The following is a 20,019-nucleotide window of genomic DNA, read 5'->3' as shown; positions in this document are numbered from 1 at the left end:
CAGTTCTGGGCCCCTCAGTTCCAGAAGGACAGGGAACTGCTGGAGAGAGTCCAGCGCAGGGCCACAAAGATGCTGAAGGGAGTGGAGCATCTCCCGTGTGAGGAAAGGCTGAGGAGCTGGGGCTCTGGAGCTTGGAGAAGAGGAGACTGAGGGGTGACCTCATCAATGTTTATAAATATATAAAGGGTGGGTGTCACGAGGATGGAGCCAGGCTCTTCTCGGTGACGACCAACAGTAAGACAAGGGGTAATGGGTTCAAGCTGGAACACAAGAGGTTCCACTTAAATGTGAGAAGAAACTTCTTCTCAGTGAGGGTGACGGAACACTGGAACAGGCTGCCCAGGGGGGTTGTGGATTCTCCTTCTCTGGAGACATTCAAAACCCGCCTGGACGCCTTCCTGTGTAACCTCACCTAGGTGTTCCTGCCCTGGCAGGGGGATTGGACTAGATGATCTTTCGAGGTCCCTTCCAATCCCTAACATTCTGTGATCCTGTGATTCTGTGATATCCAAAGCAATGGTAGAGGACACGGTGCAATGCCAGCAAGGGTCTGAGCATGCAGAGCTCGGGGCAAAGACAAGTACTTGCTGCAGGCAACCAAGTCTTTAATTCTCACCTCCTTTGTTCCTCTCAGCTCTACTGATTTGAACCTGCATTTTTTCCTGCATATATGTGATGAGCGAACGTATGTTAATGACTGCCCCACAAGAACAGTTAACTCAGAAGCGAGCAGTTACGTCTGTCCGCCTTCTGCAGCTGTGTATGGACTGACTGGTGCGTGGGCACGAATGCAAGAACCTGTGAGTGCAGACCTTGCCTTTCTCCACACGAGGGGTAAGTACGAGCATCCTAGCACTGAAGCCTGAAAACGTTCTTGACTCATGCAAATATTGTCACGTGATCTGAGTGCTTGCTAAGCAATTTCCTTCCAACTCCTAATTTGTAACCACCTCATTAGAGAAGGTTACAAGGCAGGCAACAATGAGGTGAGAAAAATTGTATCAAAGTTAAGAGTAAAGAAATTTTGTTGAAGTCTTTCCTTATATTTGCATTCTATTTTTTCAAGATCTTGTGATCAAGGCAGCACAAGGAAGATAAGCTTGTATTTCAAGAGTTATTTTACCCCACCAGAGACCATGATAGAAGAAGAATGTGCATTTCTTAGGTCATACGAGACGAGAGCTGTGCTTTATGAGACTTTGCTGGTAATCAGTACCTAAAGACCTCCAAAGCAACCTGTTGTTTTTCCTGAAGCCGGAAAGTTCTCTCTGTTGTGTTAAAGTTTCCTCAGCTTCCAACTTTAGGAACTGCAAAGCAGCCTGTGTCACACTGCACATCACTGAGCAAGATCAGCTGTTAGTCTGCATAGCCGGGGGCTATAAACTCCTCATTTGAAAACTAAAAACACAAGTGCTAATCTGCTAAATAATGTGTTTGTCGGTGTTCTATCATAATGAAATTTATCACCAAGAAATACAGAATAGTCCTAGAAAAATGCATGTTCTTTGCTTGATGCTTTCAAAGGCCTTCCCAAATTGTCCAAAATCCTAGGCTGGGGTTCAATATCTATTAGAAAAAATTGGATGGGTTCCCCATACTATGGACAGGTTAGATGATTATTGCCAGAGATTTTGTTGTTCTCCTGTACTCCAGTAGCTCTCCCAGAGTTCTTTGTCGTTGTCCCAGTTTTCTTTGTCGTTTCACATCCTAGGAACCACATATTTAGCATTTGCTTTGCTGATTGCATATAGATTTTAGTTCTCCAGCGACTGCTATTAAGCGGACCCGGAGAGACAAGAGTCCTCAGAGGACAAGGAAGCCCAGAACTACCCAACGGGATCCAGAATCATGGGGGCATGGCTGTCGTTACGGGAAAACCTCTCTGGTCTTACGAACTCCTCACGAGCCGGATAAAATTCTTACTGAATACCAGTATTTACCCGTGGTAAAGATTACACTGCAGCAATGAACAGCATAAAGGTAAAACAATAGAAAGAGCTACATAAAGTAGGTAGCAGCAGGAGGAACGCTAAAGGTGAAAAAGCTTAATCTGAAGTGTACAAACATGCTTATGAACTTTACTCTCCACCACTTATTCTGGAAATAACTGTATTTCACTTCAAAGGTGAATGCAACAAACACTACATAATTGGAGAAGCTGAGCATTTGGGAGTGGAAGGCAGTGAAGCAGGAGGTCACAAAATACCTTAGTTATCTTACAGCCACAGATCTATTGCATCTAAAAAAAGGTGCGTTGCAGGCCCTTTAATTTGGGAAGAGGATCAGGAGCTCACAGATGGACCTCAGAGGGCAAAAGAAGCACTTGCCTGAATTTGATAAAATGTGAGATATCTTATAATCTGCTGCACTGATCCAGAAATTATTACACACTGTCAGCAGTTCCCTCAGGACATTAGTAAGGGATTTCTCTATTAAATGATTCAAAGGAGAGTTCACTCATCAGCATAATTCTCAACACGAATACTTTTTTTTTTTTTTACCTGACATTAAAAATACCTTTATCATACAGTCCCTCGTGTATGGGCATAATTTGTCCATACTGTTATTTGGGGGACATAATGTTTAATGGGAAAATAGTAGGTATATTGCATGAGTGGCTAAGAATTTTAAACAGAGATTTCTGGTAACAAACTCCTGTTAATCACAGTCTGTTATCAGGAGCAAGCCTTTGGAAACAACATTTAGTGTAGTGGTCCTTCATTGCCACGTAATAATTTCAGAATCTTCCTTTTGCCTTTTTCTTGAGACTGAGTTTGATTTTAAAATATTTTCAGCAGCACATGCATTTTTCTAGGTGTTTAATAGGGTTTAAAAGACCCTATTCCCTGTTTCTGTCCTTCCTTCTTGTGATGATATTGCGGAAAAAAATGTTTTCACTTGTAAAATTAAAAACGACAGATTTAAAATGTTTTCAAATGTGTAATCACTTATTTAATCTGCTCTTTATTACCATTATCTGGTCTCTGATTTCAGCACCCCTTGAGTTGTAACATGCCACATTCAGAAGTTGTGATATGTCATCGAAATACTGTGGCATCCATTACAAATCACAGGTGCGAAGTCACGGACTTGGACTGACTTCAACAGACATTAACCAAAAAGAAATAAGAATTGCCGCAGCAGTTAAAGCATTGCTCTCCTGCGGCTCCTTTCAGCAGTTAGTACACAACACAGCTTTTAACTGCGGGAGATCTTAATCCAGTTCTAATCTCAGCTAGTCCCATCTATTTCAAAGGTCTCTGTAGATGCAGACAAATAAAAGAGAGAATCTCTTTTTACATTAAAAGAAACACTCTAGTCCCCTCATCTCCTTTTCTCTCTCAGGGACTATCCATCTCTCGGCTGTTACACACAAACGAATCTTTCTATGCGTTTGCTATTTTTTGTAATATTTTTCACCCGAACAAATCACCTTGCAGTTAAAGCCGTTCTCTGTTCTCACTCAGACTCCACACTTCGGTATGTCGGTGACACTCTCCACTGATCAAGGGAATAAAACCCGCAGGCTTCAGAACCAGGGGTTCTATACAGTGCTCATCATCAGGTCACACCTAAAGCTTCATTTTTTTGAGACTCATTTCGTGATGGTGCAGAAATTAACCCTTCAGTCGCTTAATTATTTGCATCCCCTTGCTCTGAATTCGTCAGCCTGTCGACACTGAGGAATCGCCATGCAGCAGACCGCAAATGCAGGCTTCACGCAGGTTTTCTGATTTCTTGGTATCTCCTCTGTGAAATATGAAAAAAGGGTATCATCCTCATACTGAGGAGCAGGACAAAGTTTATTTTGGAGGAGGTGACCTATTTTAATGTTTCGGACTCTGCATTTGTCACAGATGTTCACAGATTGGCAGTATTTAGCAAGAAGCCACAACACACAAAATGTTTGTGCAAATTAGAAATTAATAAGAACAGAAGTTTGTGTTAAATATTATGTGCATATAAACCAGGAAAGGATTACCTATAAATTATCACACTTCAAAGCAAAAATAAATCATACTTTAAAGCAAAAATAAAGATGTAAATAGCACTTTTAAGCCGGGTATATAATTATCCTCAGTATTTTCAGTGTATTGTATTACATCCTCTTTCTATGCATATCTCTAGATTTCATGGGGCAACATCCTTTCTCCCTCAAATTTGTACAGCACTTCACATGATGAAGTATAACAACAGGGTGATTTTCTCAAAAGCTGCTTGGATGGATACGTGCAGATTTGCAATATCAGACAACCACAAAACCACAAAGGGATTTAGAGCTATTTTTAATTTTAGAGGAAAGTCACAGTTTAAAGCGTGATAAGGAAATTACATTCCTTTGCTTAAGGACAGGAGAGCCCTATTTGCACTCCTGGCTTCTGAAATGGTGAATACCAGCACTTCAGCTGCACTGCTGGATGTTCCATAGTACTGAAAACCACTTTTAAAAGGCTTAAACATCGATTAAGACGACAAAATTTGCTTACCTATACTTGCACATTTTTTCCATACAGGTGCCTAAATCTGGACGCCCAGAGGAGAGCAGAAAATGTCTTCATCTGCCTTTAAGAATTTGCACTTTATATTAATTCTTTCTACCTCAGTGTTCCCACTTGAAAACAAGGCTGCCAAGAAGTCTTATATTTTTATGACAAGGTAGGATTCATTAATTAGTGACTGCAAAGCACTTAGAATCACCAACATGGGAAAGCCCTAAAAACCAATTTATTATTAGCGCAGCTTTATTATTTCAGATTTTGCAGGCCTTAGAATACTTTCTGAAGCCAGAAGCACTCTTGAATGGACTGGGCTGTGTTTCTGTTTTAGGTCACAGTGGCTGTATGTGAAAAGAACCATTTTGTATATAACAGAACCCTTTCTTTACATATAAGATTTAACCAGCTTACTGAATGCCACAGTTTCAACCAAATACAAAAGAAAAATATAGAAGAAGAGATACCAAAGTAATAGAAAAGCAGGAAGCTTTACACAGAAAATAGGATTATTTTCACACAAATGTATTCTGTTCAATTCCATTGAGTCAATTGATTCTGTTGAGTTACACGCAACCTACAAAAAATAACCCCGAAACACTATCAGACTTGCAAGGCTTCAGTGAAGTAAAGCTAGATCTTCAGTGAGGCGAGATGATGGCCATAGTCATAAAAACTACTCCCATTTTCTGAACAGAAGAGAGAGAAAACCAAAACAAAGTCCCTAACTGGTTCAAAGGGCTCTGGAGGCATCTTCATCATGCTTCTGCAAGCAGAAGAGTGAAAGAAAATTCTCCTGGTTTTCATAACTATCAGCTCAACAACCACCAAGTGAGAGAAAAAGAAATTAAGAATTCTACCATGTTACTCTTATTGAGTATCTCTGCTCTATGAAAAAGAAAGAAAAAGAAAGCAACAGAATAAATCCGAGGTTTGTCCCTAATCACTATTCCTGTCCTAACAGAAGGGGGCCAGGAGAATTATAACTATAGGAACGCTCTTTAATTATCTCTTCCTTTGCCTTTAATTACTCTTCTAAGAACAGAACCATATGAAATTCCATCTCGGAAAAAAAAGGTAACGCATACATAAAGCATGGATCAATTAGTAGTATTGTTAGTACACCCAATGCTTTGCTTAGTATCACCTAAACCAAAAAACACTGTATGCAACAAAGATACACAAATTTTTCAGTACAGCAGGATGATGTTGCTAAGAGCTGAACAACTGAATTCCACACTTATTAGATGTACCTTTTGTCTGCTTTAGAATTTGCATATGAAATTCTATACCTATCACTTCTGGAGGAAAAAAACTATTTACACATTAAGAATGTTGTTTTGCCCAGTGAAATAGTGTTGCAAAAGACCTTAATCAGCGCAGCAATACGTATTAGGATCCTGTAGTGACCTCCGTTTCATAAAAGGCGAAGATCTAAGCGTTCCCATTTTGCGCTCCCTCTGTGAGAATATCTAAAGTCTACATCTTCCTCAAATCTGCCAGCTTTAGAACTTGCAAGTTCTTATCATCTTATCACACAGGAAGGAAATGACTAATTTTGCCTCAAAAGCAAACCGACGGCAGATTGTGCCACCTCAAACATGCAACATCCAATCAGATTTGGTTGTAGAACATATTTCACCAATAATAAACAAAGAAAATGGAAAAATCCTCCTCTACAAATAGTTTAAATGATGTTTTGACAACTCTGTCATTTTTCTGTATGTCACTATTTTCTACATTCAGTGAAGACGTTTCTATCCCCCTCAGTAACCTACTATCTAGGCACGGTTGAAAGGCAAATTTAGAGGGTGCATTCATTCCACAAATTTGAATTAGGCATCTAGTTTAACTTCTAAATCTAGTTCCTCTCTAATGAATGGAAAATGGCCCGTTCAAGACTTCATTCCACCATTTCATCCCTCTACCTTGGAATGCCCTCTAAAGACAGATTTGTAGCCACAACTACTTCCTTAGGTTCTCTCTTAGGAGAGAGACTTGTCCCTTCAGATGGCAACGTCTACACCGGTGAGTAGACGGATATTATTCTGTTTTCCCATGTTATTTAAGAATCTGATCCCTAGAATTGAGAAACCACTAGTACTGCCATTATTAAATTATAATGTATGTGAAAGTAAATACAAAATGAGAGAGGTGACCAATGAGAGATGGAGAAAAAAACTGAAGAGGAGGGAGGATGATGAGACTTAGGGATGAAAAATGGTGAGGTCAAAGGGAACAGGAAAAGAAAAAGAAAGTTAGAGAAAGGAGAACTCAACAAAATGAAAGTGAGGAACAGAAGTGAGATAGAAATGAGAACAGGAAAGGCCTTAGTGAAGGCAAAGGGAAGAAATGTGGGGGGTAAAGCAAATAAAGGGATTAATAGCGAAGGCCTGGCCACAGATCCTGACACATTAGAAATTAGTGTTAGTTCTGAGTATGCAAATCAAGATAATGGCACAATAATTTAAATAAATAATTTACCACAGGAATTTAGTGCAAAGAAGCAGTGGCGAGCTGAAAGCCTGACATTTAATAAATGCTTTAATCTACATATCCTCCATCCTGTTACGCATGATGATGAGGAGGACAAGAGAAATCCCTGTGCTAACATAGTACAAACATGTTTGTGTATCTGCCCTTTTTTTCTTGAGTGCAGCATTAGCTACTGACACAAGCATTTCCTTTCAACTAATGCGTGCTAAAAGCCAAGATCTAAAAAAGAAGCTCTCGTCCTCAGGCTGCCGAGGGCTCATGAGAATGCTGGTCCAACAAATGCTTCAGAAGTCATTACTACGTCTCAGGTTAATTTTTTCTTGAGACTCACTCCCTTTTTACAATTGATAATGAAATTCTCACAGGAGGAGGAGGAGGCACAGCTGGGGGCAAGCGTATAGTACTGTGTGATTAAGAGGAGTCTTGAATTAAAAATTCAAGTTGCCCTAACGTGCAAATGGATTTGACGATTACAGGCGAGGTCCCAGTAAATGTCCTGTTACAAAAAACAGCACAGTCTTTGCTACAGAGATTTGCATAGACCGAGCTACATAAGAACCCGGTAACGCAAAGATGAATGAGCTGATACAAACATGAAACTCCCATAACCCTTGCACAGATAACCTGATTCTCGTCAGAGTTATTAACACTTCTATTGATACAAAGAGTAAATTAAAACAGGAGAGGAGGAAGAAGTGTAGCTCTGCCATATGAAACTGCTACTTAGTCTGTTTATTTTAAAAATTTACACCTTCCACAAACTCTCATGTCACATGAGTTTTTCAAAAAAAACACCCAGAGAAGAACATCTTCCATGCAGTGGGTTAATGACTCCTTGTAGGTGATACTCTCATCCCCAAACAGTCAAAAAACCCCTTACGTAGAACACATAGATGGGAAGGCTGTACTCTAGTTTAACAATCTCCAGATTCAGCAACGACTGACAGTAAATGCATAGGCCATCCTTGCCCAAAAAAAAAAAAAGAGTTACATTCCAATCTTGAACACTGTCAGATAATGTCACTGTAATTCACCACGGCCCAAGAAAGTTTGAAAATAATATTTCATGTAGCAGGCTTTATAACATGACAGGAAAATAAGACAGAACCCTATACTAGGAATCCTATGGTTGGTCGAAATACACAAAATACAAAGAATGAACAAATAGGAAGGCAAGTCTTATAATCCTCATATAAAGATCAACCTTAACAAACAATACTACTCCAAACACATAAAAAATAGCCCACATGCAACTGTTTACTGCATTATAACAGCAGCATGCATTGATTGTGATGAGAATACAATTCAGTTAAATATCTCAAATGCACCGTGCAAAGGTGTAATGGCTCCCCAAGTAGCTCTGTGAAGTCTTATCCATTCACGTTTAGCTCTTAATTGCTAACAATATATTCTGTTGAATCAAACACTGGACAGCCTCCTAAGGGTGATGACTTCTATGACTCAAGTACACATTTTGTACATTTTGTGTAAAAGCACAATGTCACTTAGATAGAACAGACATCTACGCCGTACTCCATCTGTGACTTCTTTGTAACTATTACTTTAAAAAAGACCCAAAGTCTAAAGAACAGACTGCTGCCTTGCACATGCTAGTTTGTCTGTGGCTTGAAGCACGACATACATGCCTTACCTAGCAAGTACTTCTCATCTTTCCCCCTTGAAGTCACTGGAAGACGTCAACTTCACTCCTAGTTGCAGACTGCCCTAGTCCCTGATGTTCTGCTCATTGACAACATCCTCTGTCCTTGTACGTTTGCTCGAAGCCGCATGAACGTCTCAGCCGGCCGAGCACCGAACACTCAGAAGACACCGGGATGCCATTTGACAAGGGAAGGTCTACAGCAGATCACAAGCAGCCTGGCCTAGGAAAGACAAAACCTCACCAGGAATCAGAAGGAGCTCGCTGTTTTACTAGGGGAAATTAGAATTCTATTTTCACATGTTTTCTGAATAGATTTTTCCCACTTATGCTTTCTGGTCACCTCTTCCTCTTCTCGCCCTGTGTCCTCTCTCTTCTACCACTGTTGTGGGACTGTGTCACGTAGCTGCGGAAACATACACCCACCGTCCTCCCTCTCAAACTTACTGTCTATATATAGCAGACAGAAAGGTGCTGGGGGCTGCTTTACTTCCCTTTTCCTCCGAACAGAGGTTGCGGGCAACTTTCGAATGTGACACCATTGCAGAGGAAAGTCTTAGAGGAAGCGCTCTCGGAGCCACAGAGCTGAGAGGGAGGGACAGAGCAGGAGAGACCTGAGGAGAACCTCAAACAGGACCCCCTTCCTGCAGATGCTACAGCTGGCGTTCATTCACAACTCCCTGTCACCAAAGAAGCCTCACTTTAAGGCCTGCGATTAAGAGCAGGAAAGCAACCTGTGAAAAACAGAGACACAATTCACTTTCCACCCTGCTGGAGGGCTCGCTTAAGTCACTTCTGTAGCAATCTAAAGCAAAAATTCTCTGATTCTTTACTTAATGGGACTGTGTTTTATTTCTGTAGGTGGGAAACTCTTTATGACCTTGTTTTGCTGTATCGGGGAAGAGATAATACCAAATACTTGGCAATTATATCTTTCCTACCTTCAAACCACTGCAAGGAGGAATTAAGTATCTTCCGTTGCTTTCTCCATAACTAAATCCATTGCTCTGATGATGTAGAAAAAAATACCATGAAGCTTTCATATAGAAAACTTATCACAGAAGAATTAACCAACCCCCGGAAAAGACTAAACAAGGTTCTCATCAGGAAACTCTGGCCAGTTCAGTTCATGGTTAACACGTATTTTTTGAAAAGACCAATGAAGCAAAGTACTGGAATAGCAAGAAATCTGACAATCCGTCTTCATCCGAGTGTGGTTCTTGAGCATGAGTCAACATAAGGAGAAGTATGAGAATTTTATTGAATTCTCTGCTGACTGTGGAAATAAATATTTGTGAAAATAGCAACTGTAAAGTGATGCCAGAATTACTCTCCTTCTTTGAGCATCCAGGTCTTTGAGCACAGGCAGCTGCTGCTAAAACAGCATCTACAAACAACAAGACATCTACAAAAGCAAGATTTGCAGGATTATATGCACTCAAATTCTGATCTTTAGGAGAAGATGCAACCAAGGGTGGTAGAGGCATCACAACCAACTACAAGTCAGTGGAAATTTTGTATTATTCTCCTAACTTGTGCCTTGAAGCATAACAATTCCTTATGTGCTATCTGCATTAACTGTACCTCAGAGCACAAAGTATCACAAGCTAACAACAAAAGCATTTGCAGAATGTGCAGAAAAGCATTTGTTTTAAATGCAGTGTTGTATTTGTGTATGAAGTAAGGTTACATGCAATATGACCATCCCACATGTGAGGATTGATTTTTCCCTGTTTCTCATTCCTGATACTCAAGGGCACAACTCGCAATTAGGGTCAGATTTTCAAAGAGCGTAGGTGGCGTTCGGGCATCAAAATAAACGGGCAGATTTTTGCAAGACTTATCTCAGAGTGTGAGATAAGACAGCGTTATGAATCGCAGAGCTGCTGAGCGTTAAGCACTTTCAAAAATCAGGTCTTTTTTACAAACTTAAACTGAAGCTGAGCACTTTCAAAAACCTTTTCTCAACTGGAGCATTCTTCAAATGCTGAGTATTTGAAAAATAGGCCTTTAAAGCTTTGTGAGATGCTAATTTTTATACGAATAGGAAACTGCTCTATATAGCACCTATAAATCCGTCTGGCAGCAGTATTTAAATAGTTCTGATTCTCCAGTATTGTACAAACTCTCCAGTAGTACACATTCCACAGGGAACAGGGCAGACGTTGTGTCAGTGCTCACCTGTGTTAATTCTAACCCTTCTGAATCCATGAAATAAATACTTTGCTAGCTAACAGGTGATGGTAAACACTGCTGATGCATCAATCTCTTCAGCATATTGTCTCCATCTACAATTGAGATTTTAAGAATGAGATGAAATTTTAAGTTTTGAACCCTCCGAGACATAATTAGAGAAGGGCTGTTTCTATGTGACTATTTATTTCTATGAGGAACAAAAACAAAATTATTTTTCTTGTGCTCAAAAATTAATACAGTGTAGAAACTGCATGAGGTTTTAGATTAGACTCTCCTTCCATCATTGTTTGCTCTATTTATCTTTTTTTTTTTTTTCCCCAAAGCCGGTAAGTTCAGCCTTGCAGGATCTATACTGCTGACTCAGCTAATGGAGTCAAAACTCATAAAAATCTATTTAAAAAAGGTCCAATGATTTTATTTTCTAATCGTAAATATGAAATTTAATTAGCATCTCATTGCTAACGAAGTCACCATGGAAGATGAGACTGAGGAATTATGCAGAGGGATGGAATGTCAAGCGTAAAGCAAAACAACTGTGATGCAGGAGCCAGTTTAACTCCTGCTTTCCTCCACTCTGGTTTCAGATCTTTTAAGAATTATGTGCTATGTTCACAGGCTTCCTTCCTTGATGGTGAGGCACTTCTATCTTCTATGGCAGTAATTACTCTGGCATGATACAGCATCATGCGAATTACAAAATAATAGTAGATAAGGTTCACTCTGGATTAGAAACAGAAGCAAGACCGAGCAAGTTGGATCTGAATTCAAAATCCTATTTTGTCATAGGCTACCCAAGCCAGTTTTTGACATCCTAGAAAAGCAATACACTTATCAACTGCAAAAAGAACTCATATTATTCTCCAGGGCACTGCAAACATCTCAAAGAACAAAGAAATTTTTTTTAAAGTAAGCACATGTAGAATTTTAAAAACCTTTTTAAAATAGGAAATGCATCGATTTATTTCGTTATCAGCATTCCTAGAAGGGTAGTCCTAGGCTGGCATCAGCACGGTTGTGGGTGTCACTGGGTGAAATTCTGTCCCGTGAGCCACCTCTGCCATCTCCTCTTGGGAGCTGTTGAGAGGACAGGACCTCTGGGTCCGTCTGAGCCCACACGTGCCCGTACGGGAGGGTTCCATCAGGACACGTTCCTGCCCAGCAACACGGGGTGAAGGCAGGGACAGGAATTCTGCTGCTGTTGATCCACGAGGGGCCTCGGTGAGGGAGCACGAAATAGAGAACATCACGGAAGAGAGGACTTGGTGAGAAGTGGGCAAGTACCGTGGGAGAGCTCTGAGAGGGCTGATGAACTACAGTAACCACAAAACTGTACTTTCTCCTTATACTCACACTGAAATTGCTTGTAGCAAGTTAGTGTGGGAGGAAGTGTTTACAGGACCTGTCCTGAGAGAGAGTAATTATTAATAATTCCTGGATTGCTAGAAAAGCTTTTGGAGTAACTCTGTGTGTGGCCATGGCCCTTGGCTGCTCTCAATGACGGCATTTCCTAGAGTGAAAAGGGCTTTATTAGTGCTGGTCCTGGCTACACATGGGTGGGAACCTTTCTCATTCTTGTACACTCCCTGAAGTGACTCGAAAGCTCAAAATCTAAGAATGTGATTGCAGCGTTATAAAAGCTTAGTGCTCTGCAATGTGACAAAACCGGCTTTTCTTCGTGATCAGTAATGGCAAGCAGAAGTTACACATCAAGCCGCGTTCCCTGCGCACGAGGGAAGGAGGGTGGGAAGTGACCCATTGTAGCCATGCGGAGGGTGGTACAGAACACCAGGACACGGCACTGCACAAGCCACCGACTCCGATGCTTCGATCTCTTTACGGCGGCTCTACCTGCAGGACCAGAGGATCAACGTTGGACCACGTTGTCTGAGACACGGCACAACAACCTGTCCTACTCCAGCCAGCTGTGGATGTTAAGCATCCTCCACAAGAGAATGGAAAAGAAGTGGAAGAATCTCTCAGATGAAAATATGACTTTGTCAGTGAGGTCCAGAAACTTTGCTTAAGCACAAAGGCCTGTCTCTGCCTTCGCTCTGATTTTTGACTTTTTATTTGCTGTGCTTGATGCGTTGCTTCATTTTCCTTAGGATCAGTCACAAACTGGAGGTGACAGATACCCTTGGTTCTAAATCGTGCTGTACAGAGAGAAGCTGATTAGTTAACTTCACTCACCTGGTGGAACTACCCTATATGGGATGGTAACCAGAATCGGAAAGGAAGAGGAAAGGAGATATTAAGTGAGACAAGTGAGGTAAGTCAGACAAATGGTTCAGACTGAAGGTAGAGAGGAGTCGGGATGTCCCGTGAGGACCAAAATAACGGGAACAAACCACCCTCTGCCTTATCTCATGTTCCTTCCTCACAGTAGCTGAATGTTCAAACTACCCCTTTGCACAGAGACTGTGTCTAGGTCTGTGCTAATGGCATTAGCTATTTAACAGGTTTGCATCCAATATTTATAACACTACTCTGCCCAAATAGCTTTGGATTTATGTAATATTATCATATTCTAATGATGCAATTGCAATGAGTTTCCATTTTTCTGCATTGCAGAAAGTGCTACAGGAGCTTGCCATTAAACTCACAGCCTTCAAAGTGACATTCAAATTCTGACCACTTCTGTCTTAGATGTAGCATTTCCCAGTTGTTCCTTGCAGGTGACAAAGCTCAGTCCTTCCTGATACCGTATTCTCACATGGCTTCTGAAGTAACTCTCAAGCCAGACGCTGCTCTCCCAGATGTGCAGCCCCAGTTGTTCAGGGACTCGCTGAAGGTGTTGCTGTCAACAGCATTTAATCCAGCAAAAACACCTGGATACTGCTCTCACTCTAGATACGGGCAAGTCACAAAAACATCATTCTGTATTCTAACACTCCATATGAAAATGCCCAAGTATCATTTTTCCTTCAGAGAACAGACTTGCAGATTAAAAAAAAAAAACAATTCAGTGTTTCCAGCCTTACAGGAAATGTAATATTCCTACACTTTTTTTCTAACAAGTAAAGCAGAAGAAAAACACGCTCTTTTCTCTCCTAACACAAAAGGTTAAATATGTTTTTGTTTCACACCACACTGATATCTTTCACGGCATAAATCCCAAAAATGAGATAATAAAAGACAGAAGGAAATTAAACCTTCTACAATAAAACTTGTTAGTCTTGGGTCCTCCTGAATAATACATAACTAGAAAAACAGGAATATGTTACTGGAAGGATGAAACACACCCAAAATCTTCTTAAACAATTAAACAGTGAGATTTATTCTGACTTGTTTTGGCAGGAACTATGAAGGCAGATTAGCAGTCTAGTAGCAGAGAAGAGTCTTATCTCAAGCTTGGTTTTTTTTACCAGGAGAAAGTCAGCACTGCAACAGTAAAGAAGTTGGAGGAAATTTATGGAATTCTATATTTTCAGTGAGTGCAAGTCTTTAGTGAATACATCATTATAAACTTTGAAAAACATATGGAATGGAAACTACCTTGACATGGTGCTCAGGGACATGGTTTAGTGTTGGACTTGATAGCCTGAGGTTACTGACTGGACCTGATGATCTTCAAGGATCTTTTCCAACCTAAATGATTCTCTGATTCAGAAAGAGCCGAGAAACAGAGATGCAGGCAGCAGCTGCGGGATGAACACTGCGACTTGTCTCGCAAAAGACTGGGATGCGCTCGCAGACTTTGGAGAGGATCCCTGCAAAACTGCAACCAGGGAGAAAACCTTCTTTTAAACATGGGCTTCATGCAACAGACCGGTTTGGTCAGTTCATGGTAAAAGTCACTGGTATTTTAATTGAGATGTTAAAAGCTAAAAGCCTTCGAATGATCTTATAAACGTGATAATCTTTCAGTTCATGATCAAGGAAAAAAGATTCAATCACCAGTCGAATTGTAGTCTGGAAATTAAACGTATTTGGTGCAATCTTTAGACAAAGAGTTGAAGCAACCTTCAGGTGTTTTCCCAGTTTGCTCAGGGTTCTGAATTCACAGAGGGAAACACTTGAAAGGTTTCTTTATTGATGTTTTGAAACCTGGCAGAACTTCCTTTTGTGCTCAAATATATTAAATGTGTGTAACAACCTATTAAGCATAGTCATCCTGATTTCAAGTATGGGCACAGCCACATTAGAAATGTTTATATACATACAGAGCTGTAAAAAATGAAGTGGAAACAATCCATTAACTGCTAATGATAACCATATATGTACTGCTAGCATACAGCTTTTTCCTCATACGAATGGAAAAAAATTCTTATCTCATTTTAAATGGAAACCTTATGTTAAATTTACTCTTCAGTGCCTCAGTTATAACCTGAGGAAAACTTGCCAGCAAACAACCAGCGCTCAGGTGGCCAGTGGGAATCCTTTCTTTGGTTACGACGAAGCCGTCTTCCTCCCCTGCACTGTTACACAGAACCCAGGGCTGACCATCAGACGTGGGCAAATAACAAGCATCTTCGTGTAAGGCCAAACTGGCCTCAGGGACCGGAACAAACACCCGTTAATACTACACAACATTACTTTACACACACAAATTCACTGAGGCAACAATTACTACAAATAACATCATATACACAGCTGTGTATACATTTATCCTTTTGACAAAACCAGAATGTTATAGCATTTCGTTTGACACCTCTGATAGATTTCCAGTGAGATTTGACAAATTTTTCTTTCCTCTTGAGTTGCTGAACAGATTCCCTGAAGCAGGCAGCATTAGAAAGTAATGCCCCATCCAGCACTGAAGATAAAATAGGTTTTGTGGGACTAACATAACAAGAATATTCTCTCCACTGCGCGTTCAGCAGTGATAGCAGACAACGCACAACACGTTGCCAACTTTTGGTGCTATTAGTAACGTAGTTTTATAAGCAGTGAAAAAACCCCTGTGTTTTTGCCTTTTGTGTAAAAAGTACAAAGGCCTTACCCGCTGGTAAAATGTTAAATGCGCTCCCTGTAGATCATTAAGCACGTGAATTCGTGGTACTCGCAAACTATCGCCATTCCCAGAGCCCAGCTGTTTGGCAGAAGATGACAGAAGAAGAGAAGCGTTCAAAATCAAAGTTCAGAAAAGACCTTTATGTTTAACTGAAGTCAGTGTGAAAACCTCCAGCCGAGGAATCACCCACTGCCCCCAGCCAGGACGCACCATGACGGGGGATACGGCAGATCTGCCGCTCGGTCAAATTGCAGTTTAAACAGACCGTCACGGTATCTCCTTTTGCCTGAGAGGAGCAAAAGTGAGAGGGTAAGATGGGGAGAGAATACTGACTAAAGAAGTCGAGAGAAAGAAGCTTTTATCACTCGTTGGATGTGTGCCACCGAGACCAATTATATACATTGGACAGCAACCATTATAATTCCAGAGTCCTTGAACAAATCACAAGCAGAAAGGTTACCTTCCTGAAAATGTTCATTGCCATTAAATAACTGACCCAGACTATAGGGTGACGGCAGCACTTAAAGAGTTTGGGGGAAGGGAGGAGAAGGAGAATCTTATCACATGTACAACTGAGAAAGCCCCATCATCTGCTCTGAAAAAGGAACTGCAGATTCACTGCAGATACTGTATTCTCAGCAAAGCGGACAGTGTTCTGAGAATGCAAATCCTACAGACAGCAGTGACAAAACAGCCAGGACAAAAATAATTTCTTGCTGATATCAGTGGCAAAACTCCACTAAACTTGGTGAGGTTTCTGGTTTTACCCTCCAGTTTGAAAGTCACAAGACCTGGTCCCATATTCCTTGTTCTTTTAAGTTTAGATTACTATGGAGGCTACTCAAAAAGAAAGCTGCCACAGGTCAGATTCCACCAACAGTTACACAACCTTAATGGCCACATCTAAGCGAAACGTTTGCATTTGATGAAATACGCATTTCAATATCAAAGAGAGAGCTGAGAGATCTGCTAAAAAGTGGCTAGCTTGTTCTCAATAATATAGGATTAATATTGGGAGAAATAAGGATCTCTATAACATCCTCTGTGAGCAATCCTTCCATCGGTCTGACTGAAAATTTCACCAAGAAACAGCATATAAACCAAGGTAAGTTGGTATATCGCATTCAGATTTCTTCAGTATATCCCAGTTATTTGGGATGCATCCTTCTAGAAAAGGTTCTAATTGCCTTTAATTTAAACAGATACCTGCAGTCAGATGGTTCTCTTTTCACCCATGTTGAAGGTTTATTTTTTCTTTTAATTCAGAGTTAAATCTAATTGGAAGGAACTACTCACATAAGAATAGGGAGTCAAACGTTGTTCTGAATTTCTGTTTTGGGGTTGGCCTCCCAATACAGCAATTTGCTGGGTAGGATGGGAAGTTTCCAGGCTCACATGACTCAAGAAACCAGACACGCACCCCCCGAATTTCTGGTTCCAGGTCCCCTTGCAGCTGCCACAACCCAACTTTGACAATGCCCATTTTTAACTCAACAGACAGCAAACTATCATGATGAAAAGAAGGAGGAAGGATGGGGAGAGAGAGGAGAGATGTTGTCTCAGCCAATTTATTTCTGGGAGATATCTAGGCCTTATAAAAAGAACCAGTAATGGAGGCACAGAACACTGAAAAAACCAAAATCATCATACAAGTTTTGCAGAATGACTAAAACGAACACAGGAACTTTTCACATCACAAGATGAGCTGTAAGAGAGTAAGACAGAGTCATAAAATGACAGCTCTTATTTTACTGTTATAGGCTTGTGGACTTTTCACAAGATCCAAAAGACACAGATATTTTAATGTACCTGCTTCTGTATTCAGAAGAGAATGCCCACAGCTCAAAGGCCACAGTTTGCTAGCTCTGAATCAGAAAGAATATATTATAATTGCAAACATGAAATTTAAGCTCCTTTCACTCATAAGGAGATGGACAATTTGAGAAAGCAGCACAGGCTGCTAAGAGAATTCTCCCACATAATAATTCTCTTATTAATTCAGATGAGTTTAATATGTGATCCTTACTCAGTCCCCAAAAGCCCACACCAGAACATTCCTAGAAATAAATCTTCATTCTGAATAGTCCTGCTTAAGAAGGTGAAGCTAAAAGGCTTCATCAAAGATATGTATTTATTTGTCATATCTGGTTCAAAGGTTACAAACTTAAGGAAGAATACCAGTTATTGTCTTTGGATGCAGTTTTTAGCCATGCTCGGTCTTGGTAACTCACCAGTATATCTGGTATAAAAGAAATGAGCTGTTGCCAGATCCTAGGAGCAAAGTTACTCCCGCTACAGCATTAGAGTTGAGAACCTCTGCCTCTGACATCTGAAATCCCATAGGAATCAGCAGGACAAACACTACACCAGTGTCAGACCAGAAGTTCTGCTGTGGAGCAGGAAGATGAAAACCTTACAATGTTTCATAAAAATGCTTATGACCGCCTACAATTGTTTCTACAGTTTTCCAAAGCCATTTTGCATTTTGCTCTCCCATTTTTTCTTTTCCCTTCAGTCCCATCACTAGGCTCTGACTCTGCTGCAGCCTGCGTACTTACTCTGCAAAGGAAAAAGGAGCTCGAGACTGCAAAACTTCCTCCGCTTCCCCTACAGGTACTCGGTGGGGATGCTAAGACGGCACAGAGTAAGTCCATATGCATCAGTAGTTCCTCCCAATATGAATGCAACATCAAGATAAAAACAGACAGAGAAACCTGGTGGAGAGTTGCGGTGAGGGCTTAGGAAGGAGTGGGACGATAGAAAGAGAGGGATAGAATACACCAAGTCAGGGCTGGCTGTGTTTGTGAGTAGAGGGGAAGCTGTAGTGTGTTATAGGTGTTAGAAAATTCTGTCTGAGACAGAAAGAAACAGAGGCGCAGGATGACAGGGGTTATTTGTTGTGAATGACTAAATACGAATCCGAGAATTGGAAGAAAGCTATGCAAGTAGAAAAGTCTTGTATTTTGGGATGCACCCCCAAATCCATAAATATGCAAATTCTGCACATGAAAGGGACAGACAGGAAAGCAGCATGTGTGTGCAAGGACAACCCAGTGCAGAGGCAACACCACTGTGCAAAATTAACTTAGCAGGGCAGCGCTGTGTGCATGAGAAAGCGGATGGAGCAAGGGTGCGTGTGAGCAGGAATAGGAAAGGGGAACACAAGACAGAGAAGGAACTGACAGAGGGGAAGGAGAGAAAAATTAAGACCACGGGGGAGGATGTACAGTCTACTGCACAGGCAAGAAAGAGAAGGCGGAGGAAAAGGAAAGGTACGAACAAGAGGAACATTTGTCACACAGAAGATAAGCTTGATGAGAAACAGGCATAAAAAGATAGTAAAAGATATAACAGGGTTGAGAAAATAATAAAGTGAAAAGAACAAAATAAAAGAGAAAATTAAAAAAAAAAAACACAAAGAAGAAAGATTTTATTAGTTAACAGAAAGCGTAAAACTCCAGTGAAAAGATTTAAAGAAAAGGTTAGTGCACAACACACTACGGGTAGAACCAGAGATTCCCTGGAGACCAGTGCTGATGATCAGCCCTTTCATCTCCCTTCTCCAGACCTCCATTGCAACTCTCCTTCCCAATGCACACTTGCTGTAAGAACTCGTTCGCATCTGCAGCTACAGCCTGTTCACCTCACCGAACCCTGAGCTCCAAGCGTCCGCGCATGCAAAGCACAACCAGAGCTGCTGAGGGCAAGGAAGGCACGAATGCGACCGTTTGCAAAGAAACACACTCTCGAAAACGAGCACAAAGAAGGTGAAAGTGGAACTCGTAGTGATTAAAGTGCCGTCCCAGCCAGCAGTGAGGTGGGGCTGATCCGCCAGCTGCTTTCCTTACCTTGGGCGCTCATGAGTGACCGGGCGCTCTTGCTGCAGCTGCTGCAGGCTCCAGCTCCCTACGTTGCCTCCATGCAATTGCCAGTGTCTCTGCGGGACTCTTGGAGAGGTTATTTGTACTCTGCAGGTGTTGAAAAGCAAAGGAAACACAAGGAGCAAAACACCCCCCCGGCCTCTAAAGTGCTAAAAGTTTAGGGAGCATCAGGAACGAAGGAAGCAAGTGCACTGGTGTCGGAATGAGCAAAGAGCGGCACAGAAAGTAAGAAAAAGTGTGTCAGAGGCTGGGAGGGGCGGAGAAGGAAAATGCAAAGATCTGACAGGAAACCAGACTATAAATCTGCTTAGGGTTTTAAAAAAAACACATTTCTGCTCC

At 41.1% G+C, this 20,019-nt stretch overlaps 1 protein-coding gene across 1 annotated transcript in view; it reads right to left on the bottom strand.

The window, feature by feature from the left end:
* CARD11 (caspase recruitment domain family member 11) overlaps positions 1–19,712 on the bottom strand; it is a 44,117-nt gene extending 24,405 nt beyond the window's left edge. The window contains exon 1 of the mRNA XM_065644701.1: positions 19,648–19,712. Coding sequence (XP_065500773.1) covers positions 19,648–19,660 — 13 coding nt within the window. The 5' untranslated portion in view covers positions 19,661–19,712. The remainder of the gene's footprint in view (positions 1–19,647) is intronic.
* Positions 19,713–20,019: the final 307 nt, after the last annotated feature.

Source organism: Caloenas nicobarica, chromosome 14 (genome assembly GCF_036013445.1).
Source record: "Caloenas nicobarica isolate bCalNic1 chromosome 14, bCalNic1.hap1, whole genome shotgun sequence".
In the NCBI taxonomy this organism is placed as follows: domain Eukaryota; kingdom Metazoa; phylum Chordata; class Aves; order Columbiformes; family Columbidae; genus Caloenas; species Caloenas nicobarica.
Note: the sequence above shows the minus strand (reverse complement) of the source record. Positions and strands in the feature narration are given on the sequence as shown.